This window comes from Xenopus tropicalis, chromosome 1 (assembly GCF_000004195.4).
Source record: "Xenopus tropicalis strain Nigerian chromosome 1, UCB_Xtro_10.0, whole genome shotgun sequence".
Lineage (NCBI taxonomy): Eukaryota > Metazoa > Chordata > Amphibia > Anura > Pipidae > Xenopus > Xenopus tropicalis.
Genome location: NC_030677.2, coordinates 69,152,968 through 69,176,616, shown reverse-complemented (window position 1 = coordinate 69,176,616; position 23,649 = coordinate 69,152,968). Strand labels below are relative to the sequence as shown.

The 23,649-nt window shown below is 37.2% G+C and overlaps 1 protein-coding gene across 16 annotated transcripts in view; it reads right to left on the bottom strand.

The window, feature by feature from the left end:
* ank2 (ankyrin 2, neuronal) overlaps window positions 1-23,649 on the bottom strand; it is a 284,604-nt gene that overhangs the window by 146,002 nt on the left and 114,953 nt on the right. For 12 of the 16 annotated variants that reach the window (XM_012969088.3, XM_018096204.2, XM_031902949.1 and 9 more), the window contains exon 1: window positions 16,966-17,154. The exons of 3 other annotated variants lie outside the window; for them this stretch is intronic. In XM_012969088.3, coding sequence (XP_012824542.2) covers window positions 16,966-17,049 — 84 coding nt within the window. In that variant the 5' untranslated portion in view covers window positions 17,050-17,154. Of the gene's footprint in view, window positions 1-16,965; window positions 17,155-23,649 lie in introns of those variants that run through there. One more of the 16 variants, XM_012969090.3, reaches the window with a different exon arrangement.

Genomic DNA, 23,649 nt, shown 5'->3' with positions numbered 1-23,649 from the left:
GTGCATCAGAGATAAGTTCCATGTTTGCAATTAATACTGACTGTTTCATTTAATATCTGAATAATGCTACATTTTCACGCAGACATGCTAGGAGCCGTAGCTCAAAGGAGCCTCTGTTTGTAGACCCCCTGTTCTAGTATAAAACTGACTATAGTACAGAATATTAGACTTTTAGTATACTGTTACAGTGTTATCAGACATCTCCATGTAATGCTCCATTTTCTAGTTCTTACTGTACCTTTGAAAAATATGAAGCAGGTAATAGTCTTTATAAGATACTAAGATAGATCTGGCTATTGTCAGTATAAGTGTAAATAAATATTAACAATAGGATTTATAATATAGTCATGTGAAATCTTTATTCTGGCAAGGAGGGTCGGAACTAGGGGTAGGCAGAAGAGGCACCTGCCTAGGGTGCAACAGTCAGGGGGCGCTAGGCAGGTACTTCAGGTGCCGCTCCCAGTCCGGGATCCCTGCACGGCATCTGCGCTCCCTCCTCTATGGTGTCTCCGCGTGTTGCCTAGAGCAGCGTTTTTCAACCACTGTTGCCTGGTGTGCCGTAGGCAGGGCACCAATGTACTAGGGGGGCACTGCTCTTGGCACCAATGTACTAGGGGGGCACTGCTGCTGGGCACCAATGTACTAGGGGGGCACTGCTCTTGGCACCAATGTACTAGGGGGCACTGCTGCTGGGCACCAATGTACTAGGGGGGCACTGCTGCTGGGCACAGAGTTACATTTTTTAACATTTTCTAATGGTGGTGTGCCTCGTGATTTTTTTCATGAAACAAGTGTGCCTTTGCCCAAAAAAGGTTGAAAAACACTGGCCTAGAGCACCCAGCCGACTTGGGCCACCTCTGCTGGCAGGTATTATCAGATCAAGTACTTTGCACCAAAATCCAAAATGAAAGAAAATGTAATTTTAAGCAACTTTCCAATACACCTTATTTATATGTAGTTGCAATGGAGAGCTGTTTTGTTTATAACCTTCTGTTCTCTTGTTATGACTCCTAAAACTTTGTGGCAGAACTCAGTTCTACTCCCTGCATTGTTAATTAGCTGGCTTCTGCTATGTTGTTTCAAGAGTCAGAGCCAGCAGAGAAGAGAGAACCAGATACTGGTTTTCGGAGCAATTCCAGTAGTAAATAACTTTAAAATGGCAAAACTATGTAGTTTATTTATATGGGAAAGACTTACTGTACCCCAAAAATATTTTTTTGCCTAATAAAAGAAACATTATAGTAAGAAACAATATGAATTTATTGGAAAAAATGTAGAGCTTAAAAAGTTATTTGTAAATGAAATTGCTATTGAAAGTAGCATTTGCTGAAGTCTTAGTTTTAAACAATGTTGCAAAGGCTAGTCTCCTCCCGCTACCAAGTCTTTCAATCTGCTGCCTTGTGTTACATTGTTTCAGAAGTCAGAGCCATCAGGGCAGAGAATGGAAAAGGACTGACAGACTTCTTTTAATAACAATTATATATTTTAATAGCAATTATATATACAAATAACTCAAAAGCCACTATTTGTAATGAATGTATATTGCAAAGTTGCTTAAAAAGGCAAAAAAGTTTCTTTTATTAGGCAAAAAAAATTATTTTAGGTTGACTTGTCCTTTAGTGAAGCGTGTATTCTAAGGACAGTGATACAGCCAGAAAAGAGGCATCACAACATCACTTTATGTCTTTGTCAAAAAACAACTTAAAGATATAATGGAACTGCCTAGACTGGCAAATGTGACTTTTTGTGGTTATAGTGTTGATACAGTGTTAATTCTGCTCATGGACATATTGATACAGCAGCCAGATGCTCAGTCATTCTCTTCTTAACAGGCCTGGCAGGTGTGCAAGCTAGGGAACAGCTGAGCACCAAATTACACAGCAAGGATTTGTATTTGTTCCTTTCCTAGGGGAATTATCCCAGCAGTTAACTGAAGTCACTGCAAATGATCATAAACGAATCACTGAGAGAATCCCATTTTGTTATGGTGACCAAAAGAAATGGATTCCTCTTATTCTTACCAAATAAATGGTTAATCTGAAAGCTTCATACATGTATTACAGGTATGAGATTTCTTCTCTGGAAACCCAATATCTAGACAGCTTAGAATTAATGGAAGGCTATTTCCATTTCAAGCAAATATATTATTTTTTTTTTATTATTTCCCACGTCTCTGTTAGAATAAAACAGAACCTTGTACTTAATGGTAACTAAGTTCCATGAATCCATATTAGTTGCAAAACAATCGTATTGGGTCTAATTAATGTTTAAAAGTTTTTTGTCTAGTACACTTTATCATCTAAAGGGACAGTATACACCATTTTCAGCATTGGTGCAATAAATATGGGATTGTGCTGAATGCTTTGCCAATTCTTGTAATTATGAAATATATATGGTTTTTATTATTTTCTGCTCTAAATAGGGCAACATTCGAAAAATAAAACCAAAGCCACATTTTACTTTTTGATACCAAATGCAAAGTCCAACAAACTAGCAGCCCACTGAGAAGTCCTTGTATTTCATCCCACAGCTATGTTTTTAGAGCAGCTTTTTATATAAGGGATTCTCAGTGGACTGCTAATTTGTTTGGGACCAGGAAGTAGAATTTGACCTTAGTTTCAATTTCAAATATTGCATTGTTTAAACCAATAAAAAAAATAGATATTTCCTATTCAAAAGAATAGGCAAAACGTATGTGTAGTGCAAGCCCTATTCATTGAACCAATGATGCAAAAGGTCCCTTTATATGTCACAATAGTATAAAGAATGCAGGGAGAATAAAGGGTCAGAAATTATTGTGGTATGTGGCTTTTTGGCCGTTCACCATTAAATAAAAATAAAGATAGGCTCTTTGAGATGAATATGGCAATATGCTTTAATGGACCTGTAATAAACCACAGTGAATGCAAACTGTATGTATAAACAAGTTATATAGATTCTGTTAGAATACCGAATTACCATTGCTTGCAGATGAAGTGCACATTAAACATTCACTCATAAGCCATTGTTAGTTTGGGGGAGAGAAATAACAGACAACAGGAATGACTGGCAGAATCCCACAAGATGTTCAGCTCTAAGCCCCCCTGTGGTGTCCCATGAATAAGGGAAGAGCAGCCAGGCCAATGAGCAGGTGGGGGATGGAATGGAGTCATTACTGAAAGTGATGCAAGAAAACTCATTACCTTGGATTAGTGTGAGCCCTAAAGGGAAAATATTACTGAGACGGCATTTACATGTAAAAGCATGCTGCAGCCCTGACAGAAATGCAGGCATATGCCATGAATTCACAGAAATGTATTGACTTTAAAAACTGCACTATGGTGTCTATGCTGATATTTGTAATTCAGGTATTTAACTGGCTACATAAAGAGAGAATTAATCACATGAATGCTTGAAAACATGCCACATAGTCTTAGAGAGATAAAGACATATTGGGATCTCAGGGTCAGCGGGGATACAAAGTTTCAGGTATGTACATTTTAGAATTAAGTTGTATATTTACAAATACCATAATACAAATATTTTGCCTTGACATATCATAGTACATGGCTACCTAAAGACTGTGTGACCGGCCCCCAGATTGAACATATTATAAAGTATACATTAGCAGGTGTACAGCAGCACAATGCATAAGATACAGGTATATTCTGCTTTGATAACCCAACCTATATATCTGGCCTCCATGGCAGTCAACAAATACGGTAAGGGCTGAATGCAAATTTAGATAGAGGTCATTACTGCCTCCAAACATCCATAACTTCAGTGAGTACCAGTTTCTTTCCCTTCACACATATCCTTTACATATGGCATTGCAGAAGTGTCCTTTATACTATATTTTTTTAATTCTGAGGTGCAAATCCTCCTACAAGTCCCATAGCTACACCTCTTCTGGCATCCTCACTTCTGGAGTCAGCCCATAGGGAATTGCACACATACAGATAGGCACATACCCATGATAAAACCTAGTCCACATGTGCTAAAACTACATTGTTAGTGATATTAGTGTCAGAGGATGCCAAAAGAAGAACCAAGGACTCCAAGTTTGTAGTAGTAGCATCTGAAGAGTAGCCTTTATGTATCAGTGCTTAATTTCTTTCTATTTGAAACAGGGGACTTATTATATTGGAATGATAACATCACTCAAGATGTCCATGAAGGCAATAGGAAGTATGTAGGCCTCCAGATGAACAGTAGTATTGTATAGTATACCAATATAGGTATGGGACCTGTTATCCAGAATGCTGAAGACCTGAGGTTTTCCATATAAGGGATCGCCACACCTTAAGTGTACTAAAAAATAATTTAAACATTAAATAAACCCAATAGAATTATTTTGCCTCCAATAAGGATTAGGTATATATTAGTTATTATCAAGTACAAAGTACTGACTTAATATTACAGAAAAAAAGGAAATTCTTTTTTAAAATTAGAATTATTGCTAAAAATGGAGTCTGTAGGAAATGGCATTCCTGAAATTCAAAGTTTTTTGGATAACAGGTTTCTGGATAACAGATCCCATACCTGTACTACATCTATAGTGACATACTCATACAGCTCTGTTTAAGAACATAAATACCTTTAGAAAACTTTATCACTTTAGAAGGTCTTTGACTACAAATATTTTTGGGTATGTAATAATAGCTAATAGTTAACATGATTGGTCCTTGTTCAAGGGAAAATTAGTAGTACAAAGTAAAAAGAGTGTTGTTTAGTGTGTAAAAATAATGTTGACGGTGCTTGGGAGCCAAAACTACCAATAAAGAATGTGGTGGGACACTTGCATTCCACTAATCTGCTTTAACCTAACTAAACTTAATAGTGAGAACTAATAAAATTAAGAACTGCTAATATATATGCACATGTGCATGAAAATAAATATTTTATCTTGTAAGTTATATTGAAATGTGCTCCTTATACAACAGCCTGAATACAGATTACAGTGGCACACTGATAGAAAGGCATATTTACATATGGGAGAGAAGTGATATTTCTGAAGCTCTTAATTTCCATGAAGTGGAAGGCAGCCATACGCTGTGTTTCAATTTAGAGCAAATTAGCCTGGAATATTTCCCATTAATATTTGAAATACTGCAAAATAACACACGGCGGCATGATTCATTTTGTGAGAGCATCTCTGAGGGTTGATTAAACTTGCACAGTCATTAGATTCCTTGCATTAGTAAAGGCTCTTTCCTGCCCTGTTTGCTGAAATGTAACCCTTTCCTTTGAGCGAAATGAGTAAACAACAGCACTGTAATGCTGTGATTTATTGCTCTGCATAATTACATTAGATATGTAAAGAAACTAGAGGAATACACAGAGCTACAAAAGAGAAACCGAATAGAAATTAGTGAAAAAAGTCTCACGTGGTACAGAAAAAATCAATGCAGAAAGTCATCCTTTCCCTAAAGCCTTTGGCCTAATGCCGGCCAATATGAATAATTTAGTGAGTCAGGCATCTCTGCAACTATCTGCTTTGCATCACTCCCTTATTACTTTGCTTTTCAGACAAATATTTCTGATTGTGCCTGGATATACTGCGCCTTTTTATTTGCAATTAACAGAATTTTAGTAACATAAACCAACTTCTTCTGAATACAAATTTCTCTAATAGATAAAAATCATGGATTGGAAATAAACATAATGATAATTATTGGTTCAATTATACAAACATAATTCAGATGGATAATAATAGCTAGGCAAAAGGTTATAATGATACATAAAGAATAGACATATATAGAAATTAATAAATTCACTTTTAGGCTGTGACATTCTCAGACTATTTGCAACTGGTCTTTTTATGTAATTATATAGCTTTATGTTCAGTAGCTCTTCAGATTGGAATGGTGAAAGCTAGCTATCTGGTTGCTATGGTCCAAGTTACCCTAGCACTTAGGAAGAGGTTGAGAAACTGTAAATATGGCAATACACTATAAGATCTGCTCTTTTGGCAAAGTTGCCAAACAAGCAGATCTTTCCCCCCAATATGCATATCCTTCAAGGCCATAGGACAAAAAAATTACATTACAATGAAGGAAATAGGAGCTGATTGAAGGAGATTGATTAGCTGATGAAGTACTTCATCATAAAGTCCAATCGACATCTGGCCAATTTTGGTCTGGATATTGATCTCGGAGGCCTGTCAAAGGGGCCCCATACACAGGCAGACAAGCTGACGAATTGTTAGGGTGAGAACCCGTGCAGCGGTTGAGTAGCCCGCGATAGATCTCTGCTATTGTGTCGAACAAATCAATCTGGAGTTGCCGATGGAAATCCCTTTGCTTCACTTCTTTTTTGGCAGTTGCGCAAAGTTGCATGCAGGAGAGAACTTCTCGCCACTTCTAATTAATGTAGCAATGCAAAGGGCTTTCCACTTGAGACTCCTATTGTTACTGGTGGAAAGCCTTTTCGGAGCAATTGATCTGAACGACCTAAATGGGCTGCTTAAATCTGCCTGTGTATGGCCACCTTAAGATAAATAGGACAGGTACTACATAGTAAAGTAATGAAAAGTAACAATAACAATACAACTGTACTGTAGACATCCAGAGCAACATTTATTTTTTTTTTGCCATGGTCAGTGATCCCTGGAGACCGGTGTAAAAGTTTCTAAGAATAGGCCATTGTATTACATGCTAAAAGCTGAATGTAAGCTACCCCTTTAACAACAAGCTGGTGTTATTAAACAATGCTAACATCCTCCTGTTGTTTATAGGGGTACAGTAGCAACCTTTGTTTGCTGTCTTACAGTATGTGTTTCTAGAAATGGGACCCAGAATCACTCTGCCCCTGCCTAAGAAAGTGGTAAATAAAAAGAAATACTGCACAGACAATATTATAGGTCATTTTTTTCTTGCACTTGATCTCCAGTATTTACAACTAGCAGACTCAGCAGTTTTACTAAATACACCAGGCTTTACATGATAGTGTAGCCAAATATAGAACCTGCAGAAACCATTATTTCACCTCTAATTTCCCTTTTCAACTGCAGTAAAAGGCATTTCAATGAAGATTCCCTCTCAACAGTAAGAAATCCCAAGTTTTCTGCATTTATATTTGTGAGCATCAGTTTCAGGTATTTTCTGTTGCATTAAGTAATGGCTGCTGTGCCCATTGAATAGAATGGTTCCCTGTACCTCTGAGCTTTCAAGATGTTTTATCAAGAAAATGCCAGTGAAAAAACATCAGCGGAACATTTTTTTAAAAGTAGAGATCGGGCAAAGGGGAAATGTCCCTAAAGTCAATAAATCTGTCCATAAGATCTAAAAAATTCAAGGAATATTTGTAATTCTTAAAGTTTCTTTTCAAAAGGACACCCTATACTATGGATATTGCCTCATCAAAAGGACAGGTTTTAAAATGTTGGTTGGTTTGGCTAAAATGAACAATACTATCTATTCTTGCCAATAACGAATAAACTAAAGAGGCAGAAAATGTGATTCCTGACTGGTTTCCTGACTGGGGTCTTTACATGCATGGTCGCTCATTTAACGAATTTTACTTATGAATAATCTCATCTACAAGATGTTGCTCATTATGTTAATGCTTTATCAGTCTCTCTACAGAACAATGAACCTTAGGAAAGTCCAATATCCTCATGTATGAGAAAATCTACTTCTTTTGTAGAACTCTACTATATAAAATAGGAAGCGAATCAACCAAATTACAACCCCAGCCTGCTATTATATAGCACATGCAGCAGTGTAAAACTGGAAATTATTTGGATACACACTATTGAAAAATTTAAGCTAACCTCAGTTAGACCATTCTTTAATACTGTGGAAGAAAAAATGCTATCAAACTTTAACTCCCACTGATTATGTCTTTATATAAAGCCTTTATATAAAGCCCAATATAAACTCTAGAGCTTGCGCACTTCCCCTCACTGGGATTCTGTTTATTTGCACCGACAGTACGCTGAGTAACTTGCAGCCAAGCACATTTACAATTCCATCCTCTGTGAATATTCAAAAAGTAACATTATATTCATAACATTTTGAGTCTACCAAAGATTTCCTTTATATGTGCCTGACATGAGACCAGAATTCTCCATCTCCCCTTGGCATTTCTGGCACAAGGCTTGAAATGAAAGTGATACAAGGGATCATTTCCTAGGAGTGGTGAGGTTTAATAATAACATCATTATTTCTATTAGAGAAAAAGCAATGTTCTTTCCATCTGGTGTTTAACTAAACATTATGCTTCATGGTAATATAACAGTAAGCTCTACTGCTTTCTGTGCTCACTGAATTTAATACACATTTTGCCTGAAGGGGACTGGCATTTCAACAAAATCAGAACAGTGCACTATGCTATAGAATAGATTTATTAAAATATTAAAAGACTAATCTTATGCTCTATTTATCGGAATGTGATTTATATACCGTGATTATTGAAAGCACAACACAATTCATGGCACATGGTGTGTGAACATTACCAAGTTAAAAAACTGTTAGCCATTTAAATATATAAAGGAGAAATGGTCACATTAGCCTAGGTCAATAAACAAGTAGACACTTCATCACAGTTCTGAGCAGATCTACCTTGCCAAGACCAGAAAGGGCTGCAAATATCAGCACAGTCAAGACAAGGTCAATGGCTTCCTGCAAGGAACTGACTGGTCCCTTTGTCCATCATTAGAGTAAATGAATAGTAGAACACAGAGAACGATATGTTTTCCCTACCAAACACATGCATCCAAAGTCACAGGTACATTCCATTCCAACCCATTAAGCAAGGCTAACTTCAGGGTATTAACAATGTTGGTTAGAAGCCAACATTTTTTTTTTTGGCCTGTTGCAGTTTCTAAAAAAGGTTTCATTGTTTTATTTAGAAGAAATCTGTTCCCGTGGCTACAATCTAACATTGTTTTCCTGCATTTAACTCATTATTAGGGATGGCAAGAAGCATTTCACTACAATTACAGAGTTGGTGGCACAGCTATTTATTATGCATGACTGATTAGTCACACTTTTATGGATATGGCACACATGGCATTGACACTGAGTAGCGCAGGGAAACCTGTCACTGACTTCAGGGAATGTAAGAGTTACAAATAGGATATCAAATCTAAAAACAAAAAATTGCACCTGACAATGTAATATTCTTCAAGACTGTAATTGCATGTCAGGGATCTGAGTACTGACACCATAAAATTTGCATTTTCTGGCTGCTCTTTGATCAAGGCTCCACATTTTCTTTACTAGTAACACACAGCACAGAATGATCAAAGAACCATGGCAGAAAAGGGGTACAATGTGCCTGAAGGAAAAATGATTTGCACATAAGAAAAACTGTTTGCAGAAATGAAAAATTGTCCTCAATGCACATAATTCTTCCATTCATTGTTTCATTGTTATTATATTCCTATATATTGCGTACCACATTTGCCATAGTGCTTCATTTTCACAATACGGTGATAGGGTTAATGACCTACATTGTCTGATATAAATACAGCTATTTTGTAGCAATACATTGTCCCATCTATTTAGCATTAAAAATGATGATTATCATATGACTCTCTTTCATTTTACCCGTATACTAATATTCCCTCCTCACATGACTCGCAACTTTAACAACTTAAAAGTGCCACCTTAGTGAATGCCAGACTGTATAATAGCACAGCAGTGTTGGCTTCTAACTGCTATGGCTGAATCACTTCTGCTCCCAGCATTGGTCTTGGTGGTCAGCAAGAATTTGCATGGACACTAGAATGTGACCTATGGTCCTGTGCCAGCGCACATGCTAATGATCACCAATCACAGATTGGAGGTTCACTTTCTCTTTAAAATCTAAACACTGTTGTTTTGAAGGCACTAAACCTAAATGAATCAAATAAAAAATACAGATCTTAATGCATGCAGGTAGCATAAAGTTTAACTTGATTTAAAGCAAGCATTAGATAGATTAAAAGCAAAGGTGATCATTATGGCAGCTCTTACTTCCATTAATAAATGCAAAAACGTGAGTAAGAATTTTGTTTGCACATGATAATCTATGATCTCACGCTCTACTCAAAATTTCAGGGGGACATTTTTGAATTAACAGTTAAACCCTGCTTAAAAAAATATTTTTTTCCCCAAGAAGTCATACTAAAAGGGTCAGTTGTAAATAACAACAAAATCAGAGTTCCTAAACAACTAAAAAAGCACTTCATATATCCCCCTTGTATTAAAAGCATAGACATATATACTGCTTTAATTACAGCACAGATAATTAAAATTAAAAATCCATTAATCTTTATTTCCATCATCAAAACAACATCTCTTTCTTTGGCAAATTCTGAAATGAAATCAGTGATATTAAGTGAGCGGCTCTTATTCAGTTAGATATTGCTAATGAACATTTATATTCTGGCTCAGAACCAATTAATGACCAAGTGTTTAGCACAATGCCTTACACAGACAGCCTGTTACATATTCAGTGGAAGGTCACTCACAAAAAGGTCTTCTTACAATAAGAACAAACCGTCCACACAGAGTCAATGAGATTGGTATGGGTTTAACCCTGGGGTAGAGAGATACAAAATACAAAGCATGTGTGATTAGTCCCTGATGCACACTGCAATTCACCATTGATAAAAGAAGTGTAAAAAACTGGCTTTGCCTACTTTGATTGTATCCCAGGAAACATATTTAGCAACTTGTGATACATAATTACAGCTTCCATACGCAGGACTAGCACAACATCTGCACGGCACTAACCAGAGGGATATTTTATTACAGACCTTTTCAGTTCCTGGATTGAAATAATACATTTTATTATATACGGTTAGATTTATAAATTTGGCACAAATAATGTGTAGGATGACACAGGAACCAAAGGGGCAGGTCACCTTTTTATTCTGTCTTTCCCCAGCCTGTATTCTCAATGGTTGCTAGGGTCATTATTTTCAAATTGTCAGCATCATACTAGTTCTTCATCATACTAATTTGTTTCAAGGTAAAGCCATTGCTAAAAATAACAGGCTCTAGCAATGCTTTGTGGGGTATTGTGATTTTTGCTATAGTTATAATCCTCTATACCCTTATAATTCCTTTTTCCTACTCTCTATCCCTTCCCAACCATTACCTTCCCCTGGAATCAAGGTAAATGTTAAGCAGACAGCATGGTGGCTCAGTGGTGTGTACTATCTGCAAGAAGTATGTATGTGATTGTATGTATGTGATTGTATGTACACCCCATGGTAGTGTGGGTTTCCACTCCATACATACAAGCACGTTATTTGGTTTCTGGTGAAATTGATCCTGGTGGTCTGTAGTACATACCCCATCTTTCCTTACTTATTTGATTAAAATGAAAGCAAAGTGAACTTTACTGGGGGTACCAACTAGTTAGCCCCCCTCCAGTGAAAATAACTGTTAACCTTATAGTGGCTTGGGGTACTATCCCTGTCTCACAGCACTGCCAATGCCTCAGCAATTCTCTTCAATGTAATGGACACTGTAAGTGCACAGTTGAGTGAAGACTGGGAATTTATCCATGCTATCAGGACAATGCAGTGAAGAAATGATCATATTCATGGGGGGTGCCTAACAAATATCCACCCCCAGTAAATTGCACTTTATTTGTTCTTTATATATAAAATATAATACTGATAGTGACTCCCAACATTCCAGGTGATCCCAGTCGTGGCCAATAAAAAGGGCAACCATTTGGGAGTTTTAATGAAGGAAAGCAATGTTAAAACTCAGCACCTGTGTAAAATGTAGAAAATGTATAATAAAGAATACTTAATGACTCGCATAAGTAAGTTTAGGACTGGCCAGACCAGGGATGACAATCCCTGTTTTGTTTAAAGCGAATGGCATTTCTTAGTAGCTTAATGCACAAAATATCTAAATGTCCTATATTTTGGTGCAGAGGACCTCTTGTTGTTGTGTATATGAATTTTGTGGTCACAGCCTCATTGCACCCCTGCTTAATGGTTCAAAATTAAGTTCCTTTTTTTGTATGGTTCCTATAAGTAACCAGACTATTAGCAATCATTGCATGCTTAACTTCATTAACCTCTTGAAACTGAACAATGCTAACAGCTGGTTTTGATGCCACTATGAGGGAACATAGAGAACAGAGACTTGTTTAAACAACCTTTTGGGCTAAGGCAAACAGTGCTACATAGTAGCAGCTACTTGTCATGGCTACAAAATGCCAAAAATACCCTGCCATAGACAATACCGAGAACTGCCTCTGCTATAACACACATCCCTGTAAAGACAATTATGAGTATTGTCTATTTTTGTAGCTACAAACAAAGTAACTGCTACAAATAGCTTCATGAATCGTAGGCCTTGCCGAGTTACAACCCCACATTTTACACTTATTTGTAAACAATAGTTAAAGTTGTGATATCTGGTGTATTTCAGCACTGTTTTTAACAGTGCTCCCATGTTAATCCAGACACAACTCTGACCTTGGCCAATGTCAGACCTTCATAGGTGTTGTAACCAACACTTTGGCTTCTTTACAGCCCGGTTCTCCCTGCTTGACCTTGTTTTTATCCACAGCCATGTGCTTCAAGTCATCAGGATTCTAATTAACTACAGCACATTTCTCAGGATAATGTGAAGAGGAAAGTTGAACTAATATACAGCTTATGGCTGCATGGGAGAGAAGTCTGTAGTTGTACTGGTAACTGCAACTGCATGTAATGAATTAGTTAGCTATATAGATATATAGAAATAGAAGCATAGCAATGTAGGCATCAAGTTAACTCAAGAATAAATGTATCTTCCAGATCAAAAAGACATGGGCCAGAGTTAGTTCAAAGATGAACTAACTCTGGCACATGTCATTATTTTTTTGATTCATATTCTGCAATTTTATGACAAGAGCATGGGGAAAGGTTTACATCACCTTTAAATAGTCATGTCATATTTCAGCATAAACAGTTCTAAAAGATACAAAATCAAGGCCCTAAGTATTCATTCAGAAAAAAAAAACTTGCATCCAGGGCAATCCGACTCTGGACCTCATGTTGGATTATACATTTGTTGCCGGTGCAGAACACTGCACTGATCTGAAGTACGGTCAAGTTTGGGTATGCGTAGAGGGTGGCATTGGATTCACATACCTGCCTCCCCCCCATCTGCCCCTCATGAATACAGCTCTGCCAAGTGCAGGCAGTGATGAATTAATTGAGTAAGAGCAGATGTTTGTGCTCCAGCCTGCGCCTTCAGGTGCTGATGGCAGTATTGGATGCAAAACTCATAGTATATTACAGTCATATAGAACAGATTTTTTACACCAATTTAATATGCCTGACAGCTTTCATTTCCATGCCCGACTCAGAGTGACCTGCTACAACAATGGAAAGTTGCATTCCGTCTAAGCTAGTGGAACTAATGTCAGATATTTTGTCACCTCCCGCCGAGTTGAAAAATGACCAGCTATGCTGATGATGCCAAAACAAGCCGCATCCAATGACTAGGAAAACAGTATTGCTGACAATCCACTGTCAGACCCGTTTAGTAAAAAAAGGTGATTTCAGAGTTCACATTTTTACACAGATAATCTATTTATTCCTAAATATTTCTATTGTAGTCCTCTATTATTGCCTTATAGTCCCTGGCTCTGTTACATCCTGGAATTGCCTCTATTTTACTTCTATTCTAGTTATCTGTTCTTCTGGTGATCTCAAGAACAAGACAGGGCAGGGTTCAACCATCCTGAGAAGCAGCTTTGATAAGACACAACAAAACTATATGTGGTGTTCCTTGTATGCAGGCTTGTATAGCTTCCACTAAATCAGGTTATATGATAGTGGTCAAAATGCTGTGTAAGCAGACAACCAGTTCATTTATTTAAAGAACATAAGTAACTGTCCCTACTGCTGCTCTTAATTCCTTGCACCCTCAATAAAGGAACACATAACTTCAGCTCCTGACATGATAACATTCAGCAGTAAGGCCTTTCACCCAGAAATCTTCTATCCAAGGATTTAAGCATTATGAGATGTAGCAGATGAAAGGATCCCCAAAATAGAATACTAGAGCTAAAATAAAATGTGCAAATAAAAACAAAGTAAAAAGGAGAACACGCACACATCTATATCTTTGTGCTCATACAAAACCACCAGAGTATCGATCATATGATTTTCACCAAGAACACTAGCAGTAATATGATAATTTGCTCTTTAATATCTGTATAGTGTTTAAGTTTGCATACACATCTGTATGTTCATGTAAAGCAATAAGGCATTTTATCCCTGCAGTGATTAGTACTTCTGTGTGCAGCTGCACTAGCACTCACTCACACACAACACAACGGTAAGCAATTTTAAGCTACAACGGGCAGGTGAATGCCAGATAAGTTAACAGAGGGTGAACTTTAGTGTTTTGTTCCTTTCCCTTGGAGTTACTAATAACTGAGCAGACTAAACACTCCGTATGCCAGTGGTGCCAGTTAAAACATAAAAAGAAAATTTTGAAATATTCCTATGGTTTAGGCCATAATACTTTATGGTCAAGTTTAAAGAAAACATACAGGACATTCTGACAACATGCTTGTTTCATGGGGCCAGGATGGTAAACGAATCACTGAATTATGAGTGTTGTAGTGACTGCTCACGTGACTGCTTCCAAAGGGACTTATGGGATCAGTTTTTGCTGACTTCCAACAACAATAAAATGCAGAGCTGGTTCATCTGACTATGCCTTAAAGCATTTATGTAGTTATGCAGTGTGCTGCAGAAAATCAAAGAATCAGCTGAGTAAAAGCCCCTGAATCCCCATTAACTTCAAGGTCTTATGGGTTAGACAAAACCAATGTAATAAAGCTCGGAATGGGCCAGTTGAAAGCGAGAGTTCAGTTGATTTATCATTATGTTTATATGGGAAGTACGGTACTTATTAATATAGAGTCATTTGTCTTTGTGACCAGAATAAGGTGAGAATATTTTCCATTTCCTATTGCTAGTTATCATAGGCCAGGTGCACACGAAATGCATGGCCTCGTTTATAGTTCTTTTTTAAAAAAATAAGAGCTAAAAAATCTTATTTTTTTTCAAATGCTCATGCCCACAGAAAAGGAGTGACTAAGACACCCAATGTATCCCACAATGAGAGCATGCACCAGTGATCCTGATAAAAAGTGATGCTGGGGAACATTTATTTGTGGATAACTGAGCAGATACTTGCTTTTGTAGTTGTAGGTTGGCAGAACCCACAGTGATTCTGCTTAACTTTCCCTCTTAAATGCAACTTATGCAAGAATAAAGTAGCCCATCCGGCCCTGTTATAAGGTACATTATATTACAAAATGACCTAATGTTTTTGGGTTCCATTAAAGGAAATAGGTAATTTACATACTAGCTAACTGCTGCATTTATTACTATAACAACCATTCCTTCTTACAACATTGATGCCACAAGATCATCATGTATCTCTATCTACTTGCACAGACACAACAGGCTACTACATAGTATATATATATTTATACAGTATGTGCAATGCAGTGTAAGTACAGGTGATTGAATATAAAAAGGCAGGAAGCTCAGAATTCTCTCTTTGGCTCATTTATTAAAGCCTCTAAAGCAAGAAGATGCAGAAGGTAATAAAATGGTTGGGATAAAAGCAATTGTGTCACATATATAAATAAGATATGCCAGCATCACTAATTCTTGAAATACAGTATCACTCCCCAGCAAGGCCTTTCACCCTCATATTTGCGAAAGAGTGAAGCATCACAAGAGATTACTAGTCAATAAGAATGTGAGTTTTTTATGATTGTTTTTCATTTGCTAAGTAAAATGGATATCCTCAGCACAACCTTTATATAGAGCGGAAAGCTGCTAAAATATAAAATAGGAATAAGGCAAATGCTGCAAAATACAGGTCTGGAAAATGTGTTTGTTTATTTTTAAAGGAACAGGCAGGCATTTTCCATGAAGCGTCACAGCTATGGTCCTTTATTGATCAGAATGACTGTTATACGACCTTGTGTACTTGCTTGTCCATATGTCAAGCAACCTACAGAATCTTCCCTGTCTGAATGAAAGATTCAATTACTCTCTCAGCAAACACTTGCCACTCATTTGTTAATACCAATTCATTTCTATATTTTTAATCTGCCGGTAAATACAGGTAAATGCTCAGCAAAATCATCTACTCAAAGAAAATTGCATGCCACATAAATAAAGAGGAAATGGCACAGGTAAAACAACACACTTTGAAATGATTGTCTTTGATGTGCTAGTTCAATTTAATGATGTATATGCAGCCAATGAATTGGAACGCTGCTGGATGTGTGATAGTGCCTAATGTTTTTATCTTCTCCCATCAGCAGCCTGGAGACTCGTGTCTTACTGGGTGTGGCTATCCAGGTTTTTTTTTATTATTTACTTAAAATAACAAAAGTGATTTGACATTTCAGCATAATTTAAAAAATTAGGTTTTTAATGAGATTGAAATTTTACCCACAAGCCTTTTAGCCACTGCAAATATTTTTCCATTTAATGAGACTCCACCACCAGTTCCCACATATAATATTATACATGACACAATATTGCACAGAAAAATACTCTTGATTTATAGCTCAACAGCCATAAAAACCACAGCAAAACTGTTAACATAATCAAAATAAAATTGATTAAAACCCAGTTCAAGGTAAAAAAAAAAAAAGCAAACATGTCCTCTGTTTACATCAGCAGCCTTACAGCAGCCCTACAAGCTGTATTATCTATATAAAGCCAAAGATCAGCCATTTCTACAGACAGCCTGATACTTTCATTCACAGTAGTCTTGTACAGATACAAGCACATTTATGGCATATAGGAAGAAGTAAATAAGTAGAACTCGCTTCGCTATAATGACAGAAAGATAGTCCCCAGCGCTCTCCCTGAGTAGGTGCAAGTTACAAAACTGATCCCTATATGCCTGAAACTGACACGCCTAGAGGAATGGCACTGCTTACATCCCTTCTGTTCAGGCTTGGAAAGCATGCTTTTACAATTATTCCAGCCATTACCTTTTTGGGTCTTTTCCTTCTCAGGTTGGCTCCATTATACCTCTCCCCTCCATCTGTTTTCTGAGCAGTGTCTTCATTCATCATTTTTAATAATTTCTCCAGTAAAATATCTCTGCCATGAAACCCTCTCCACAGCACGGACCACTGTGTCGCTGGCTGCTTAGATTGGAGACTGGGGAGGGGGAATAGGAGGAGAAGCACTGTGACGTTGCCATGGCAGCGGCTGCCACAAATGTTTATCTGCCTGCATTGTTAAATCTGATTCAACCAATTACCAACAGGATCTGCTGCCTTCACAAAGGAGGAAAAAGCACCGAGCAATGAAAGGCAGCAGCAAGGAGCGAGCAGAGTTACACATGCCTTTTATTTGTTTCAGCACACAAAAACTAGTGCCTTCTTCATGCAATCCCATTTAACACTAATTGTATTTATTAGGAGAGAAAAAATCTTAAGCTCTTTAGCACATGGTTGTGACAATCTGGAACACAGGGGATCATTTCCAAGGTCCATCTCTGAAAATTCCTGTCTTGTTACTACAGTAGACATTTTCAATTATTTCAGATGAAATCTCAATACAGAACCAAAGGAATATACATTTCTATTAAAAGAAATTTGAATATTTTATGGGACCTTTAGTCTTTAGTTACAAAGATGAATATTTCAAATAATAACAAATATGTCAATATTCATATAGCTAAACACATGTAGATAAGCCTTAACCAAATAGTTCTAAGGATATTTTATATGGTAAAGCAAAACGACCTACAATGTTGGTACCAGACTGATGCTCTCTATTGGGACATCTTTCGCTTTGAGTTAAAATTGTTAGTGCAGGATGAAGTAGGTTATATCTCCAGAGAGGGGGATTAGTGCCGGTTATAATGGGCACATACTGACATACAGAACAAACAGAACATAATAATATCAGAACAATTATATTTTGTATGGGATAGGGTGCCCCCTACAGTTTATCACAAGAATTTTAGGCATGAGCCTAATCATAATTGTTTGCATTGGCTGAATATCAAATCCTCCAGAAAAGATCTGGACAAATACTAAATCAGTGGCATAACTGACATACAGCAGACCCCTTGGGGGCATGGGGACAAGAAGGCCTGGAACAGGACTTTGCTGTATGGTAGTTCCCACTCACTGCCCCGTCCACTTGCATATTTGCTGTGGACTGCAGTGGGTGGCCAGCTCTTGGGAACCAGACAGGGGTCTTAGGGTGTGCTCTGGGCCCTCAGACATAACATTTTTGCTGGAGGCCTGATGTGCTTAAGGCACACCACTGTGCTGAATTCAAATTCATACAGTCAAATTTGAGCAGAATTGACAAATATGCAAACAATCCTTGCCTTCTTCAGTCCAGCACTTAAGAGCCACAAGCAGTTAAGAGTTAGGCTAGTCTTAGACCGGGCAGCTCTCTACAGGCATACAGTATTTAAAACAGCAGAGAAACAATCAAAATCCTCCATGCTGCCTGCCAGAAAACACACATTTGGGCATTTCATGCTGTAACCGTAGGTAGCAACCGTGACAGGTTACATAGTTGCTTAGTTACATAGGGTTGAAAAAAGACCATCAAGTCCATCAAGTTTAACCCTTCCAGGTAAACCCAGCACACACAACCTATACTTACCAATCTATACACTCACATACATAAACCACATATACCAACATCAATACTAATTGTAGATTCTAGTATCACAATAGCCTTTTATATTATGCTTGTTCAAGAACTATCCAAGGCATTAACAGAATCTGTCATTACAACATCACTAGGAAGGGCATTCCCCAACCTCACTGCCCTCAACGTGAAAAAACATTTATGCTGCTTCAAATGAAAGTTCTGTTCCTTCAATCTAAAGGGGTGGCCCCTGGTGCGTTGGACATTTTTATGAGAAAAAAGAGCATCCCCCATCTGCCTATAATCCCCTCTAATGTACTTGTACAGAGTAATCATGTCCCCTCTGAAAACAACCCCAACTGTGACAGTCTAACCTCATAGTTTAAATCTTCCATCCCATTTACTAGTTTAGTTGCACATCTCTGCACTCTGTCCAACTCATTAATATCCTTTTTTATGACTGGTTGTTGCACAGGGTGGTTGAAGAGGATCTGTTCCTGTGTCAAAACTGTAACTTAATAATGCTGTAGTTGTCTCCCTCTGATGTTACAGTCAATAGATACATTTTGTAACGGCACAGTTTATTATTAGGCCAATAGCATACTGGCATGTGCTAAATCAACACTCAGCCTTTACATATTTCTAACATTATAACTGGGACAATCAGGGTGAGAGAAATCTACGCACATTATGTTAACAGATATAATGACACAGAAAATGTCATCATCAGAACAACTCAATGTTTATTTTTGAATTCCTGGCTTGGTGGCAAGTTTATGCATAGAGGCTACTAAATAGCTAATCACAGCCCTTATTTGGCACCCCCATGATCTTTTATAATGTTTGTGTTGCTCCCCAAGTCTTTTTACATTTGACTGTGGCTCATGAGTAAGAAAGGTTGAGGACCCCTACTCTAGATGGTGCTAGAGTTGAAAGACTTGCCAGCAAAACACAACAGAAAACAACATAGACCATGCACCAGCTGCTGGCGAATTTTGGTATTTTTTTTCCCTTGCATTAACTTGGTAAAGGAACTTTACCTAACCCACATTGAAAGCTCTGCACTTCACTAGCTAAAGGGGAACTGGTGAGTTTTAGACTGTAAGGTGGATTTGATTGGAAAGGGGGTAGTAGGACTGACCAAAGGCCAACAAATAGCAGGCACTAAAACAGGCCTTGGCATCATTTTGAGTAACTTGTACATTAGCAGATCATGTAATATATTTCCTAAAGTTAAAAAACCCTCTTCCAACCAGTGCATGTAGAGATACACAATCAAAAGGCAGCTATTCAGTGGGTGTTAAATGATTTAACAGGCAAATTGTACACAGAATGTGTTACTTACAAATTATAAGTGCCACAGTGAGGATTCCTGCAGCTTACATGTGGGCTGAATTGTGAGATATTACATCCCACATGCTATTAAAGTATAGGTTTCCATACACTAAATAAACCTCTTGCTCCCGGAACAAAGGAGGATCTGCAGTGTAAGCCTAATAGGCTTTAAGAGGCAATAGTTAATTAAACACAACAAATGCTAAAGTGTATAATGGTTCATAAAGAATTGTTGCATATTCATTAACCAAGAATCAACTGAGGCACTACATTTTTGTGTCCATTATTGCTACCAAAAGAAATCCACTAGTAAGCAAAATTTCTATTGGCTTGATAATTTAATCCTTATAGAGTTAAAAAGCACACTGTTCTTGCACCTTTGCACCTCGTTCAATCTCACTCTGCATGCAGCATTGTGGGACTTAGTTGGTACCCTGGCACATCCCTAGATTGCATATCATTTCTAACTGAGCTCCCCTGAGTCTGACAGCACTGCATCCTGGCTACTTACTCCAGCACAGGGTGCAGAGTGCAGAAGATATAGGAGCAAGCCCTCCATAAATGGGCCCTATAGTTAATCTTAGGCAAAGGTTTGAGTTGTATAGCTGTGTAAACGGTTTTAAATTTATTCATCTATTACAGCATTATCTAGTGATAGATTTTACCAATTCATAAAGTTGCCACTTAGGCTAATGTCAGACCCAGCAAGTTTTCAAGTTTCAAGTTCATGCATCATTACCGTAATGAAATTTTTTGACCTGTGTTCCTTCCAACTTTACATAGACAAAAAAAAAATACAAATATTAAATATATTAACAGTGTGCAATAAGGTACAAGTATTTACAATAAAAAAACACAATGAAATATTTGAAATTGTGCAGTGAGTATTTAAAGTGGCTTGGCTTAAAGTGACACTGTGAAGAGTCCAGTAGTTATGGGGAGTGTGTGTTGGTGTGTGCAGAATGTCAGCAGTTCAGAAGCCTGATGTCTACCAGTGGAGAAGCCCTGGGTAAGTAAGTCATAAAGCATGGCACATTTTCATGGTAAATACTTTCCAGAGTAAACACATATGACAACAAATGGACTCACACCAATACATAATACACATTTATTTCCATTATGAAAATTATAGCTCTCCTACCGTTTCTGGCTCGGTGAGGATAATCGCAATCCTTGTTGTACTTAGTAGTGTAAAATAATCTACATATAACTTCCATAATTTCCACAATTACATGATAGTATTAGATTTATTAATGGTTTTTCTATTAGATCCAAGAGAATAAATAAAGGAAAAAAAGAGTATTATACTAAAAATACAGTTCCATGCTGTGCTGCTGTCTGCATTTCCAGTGTTCTAGCTTGCCATAATGATGCTATCAGGCATTAAACAGTTGATCGGGCACATAAATTCTCCATCTTATTAAAGCGTGGCAAGCACATTTATTCCACTTGGTATTCCCCTAATGGCAGCAGTTCTGGCGCCTTGAAGATAATTAGGCATATCTATTGAAATAAGAATTATTTTATCACCAAATGTGGCATCTTTTAAAACTGCATATCAAACACAGTATGAGATGTGAGTGAAAGGGTTCATGTCAAACTAGTGTTTTTGGGGGCCACTTGCCCTGCTCTGCAGCCCCCTGACCCTTCTTATACTTTCAATTAAATGTGACCACCAGCCTTTTATGCTGCTTTTGTGTCAAATATTTCGTATTACATATTGTTTGTAGGAAATTAGCTTATAAGAGAAAAGCATGTTGTTGGACAGTTGTTGCCAAACATAAATATAACGTTGTGTTTATTTCTTTACCAGTGCTGAATTTCAAGTGCAAATGGCTTTATCAGTGGCATATGATTTTGTACAGGTGTCCTATGTAGAAGAGGCTGGGCTCCAAATAACATAATTTACCCAAAAAAATTAAAACACTGAAGGAATCTAAATCCCAACAGAAAATAAATGTAAACTTGCTCAGAGTTGTACTTTGCATGGGTTTCCTATTTTTAGTGGTTACTGAAATATTACTTTGGACTACTAATACTAGGCATTCAGTTCCTGATATAGCAATGTGCGCGTGAATTGCTATGACATAAGCAGGGTCATAACCAGATCCTTGACAAAAGGTCTTGAACTGCAAAAAAACAATCCCTGATATAAACAGGAGCAACAAATGCAAAATCTTCCGAGTGGCGCTAATTAAAAACATAATTGTATTTTTTTTTAAAAAAAAGCCTAAACATGCAAATTTAGGAGTTCCAGATACATATATTTATAGCTTACTGTAATCACTGATCTATCAAATTTCTCAGATGAAGGGAATGAAGTGTTGTTGTAAGCTCTACTGAGTCAGGAAGTATTCCTGCCAAGTTTGTGAAAGCTTCACAAACATCAGGCACTGCATTATTAATTAATGAGAGCACCACAAAACTCCAATACTCCAAAGCATCCAATGGACCAATATAGTGCTGATTTTTCTATTTCCCAAAACCCACTGAGGGTCCACAGAAAAGAATGTCACCTCAGCAAATTACTGTTACAAATAAAAAAAACACATTGTCTAAAACCATACTTTGTATGTGAATGCAGAATATCTGCTTGTATTCTTTATGTTGTTTCAGAAACATCAAAATACCAGGTTGAAAAGAGGTCTACCATTAAAGGGGAACGCCTCCCAAACACAACTTATGTTTTTTGAAAAGTAAACCTAATTTCAAGCAACTTTGCAATACATATCAATTAAAAAATATGCAGCCTAAACCTAGCACCCTGTTCCCTTGCTGATCTGGTTGACTACTTTGACACTCAAAAAAAACAGTATTCAACTGCCCTCAGTCTGACTTCAGCCTGCATCCTCCAAATACCAGAATTCCCTGCACATGTGATGTCAATAAGGAAAGGAACATTGCAGTGCAATGTGTTGTGGTTTATTTAGTTCCTGCATACAGTCTATAAGCTGTGGAGAAGTTGTTACAATTTATAACATCAGTGTTTTAGTCCGTCCTCCCCTGGATTTAAAATTTTCAAATGAACTGTTTTTGCAGATGGATTTCAGCATATAAAATGATGTTTATTTATACTTAAAGGAATAAATTACAGTGGTATATTAGGGGCTTCTGTGTTGTGTGGGGCTCTTTAACAAATTTTGGTTCAGAAGTTGGAGTTCCCTATTGAGTTTGGCTTTTTTTATGGCCATCGTCAATGCAACTTGTGTTAAAAAAGATTTAACCAATAATATAGACATGTAAAGGTCTGTACAAAGTTACTGCAACAGCACAAATTGCCATGCATTATTAAATGCAAACAATAGTCTAATACAACCATGATTTTTGTACTTACTGGTAAATCTCACACAATGTATATCTAACTAATACCAGCGCAGAATTGGCATACACATACACTGCATTCACACACTGCATTTGTTGGGTCGTGAAGTGAACCAAGGTAACCCTGTACTTAAAAGATTTAATTACACATTACTACATTGAGTGGGATATGCTAGTACAGGTATGGGATCCTTTATCCGGAGACCTGTTATCCAGAAAGTTCTGAATTACAGAAAGCCCATCTCCCATAGAGATCATTATAAGCAAATCATTCTAATTTTTAAAAATGATTTCCTTTTTCTCTGTAATAATAAAACAGTACCTTGTACTTGATCCCAACTAAGATATAATTAATCCTTATTTGAGGCGAAACAAGCCTATTGGGTTTATTTAATAAT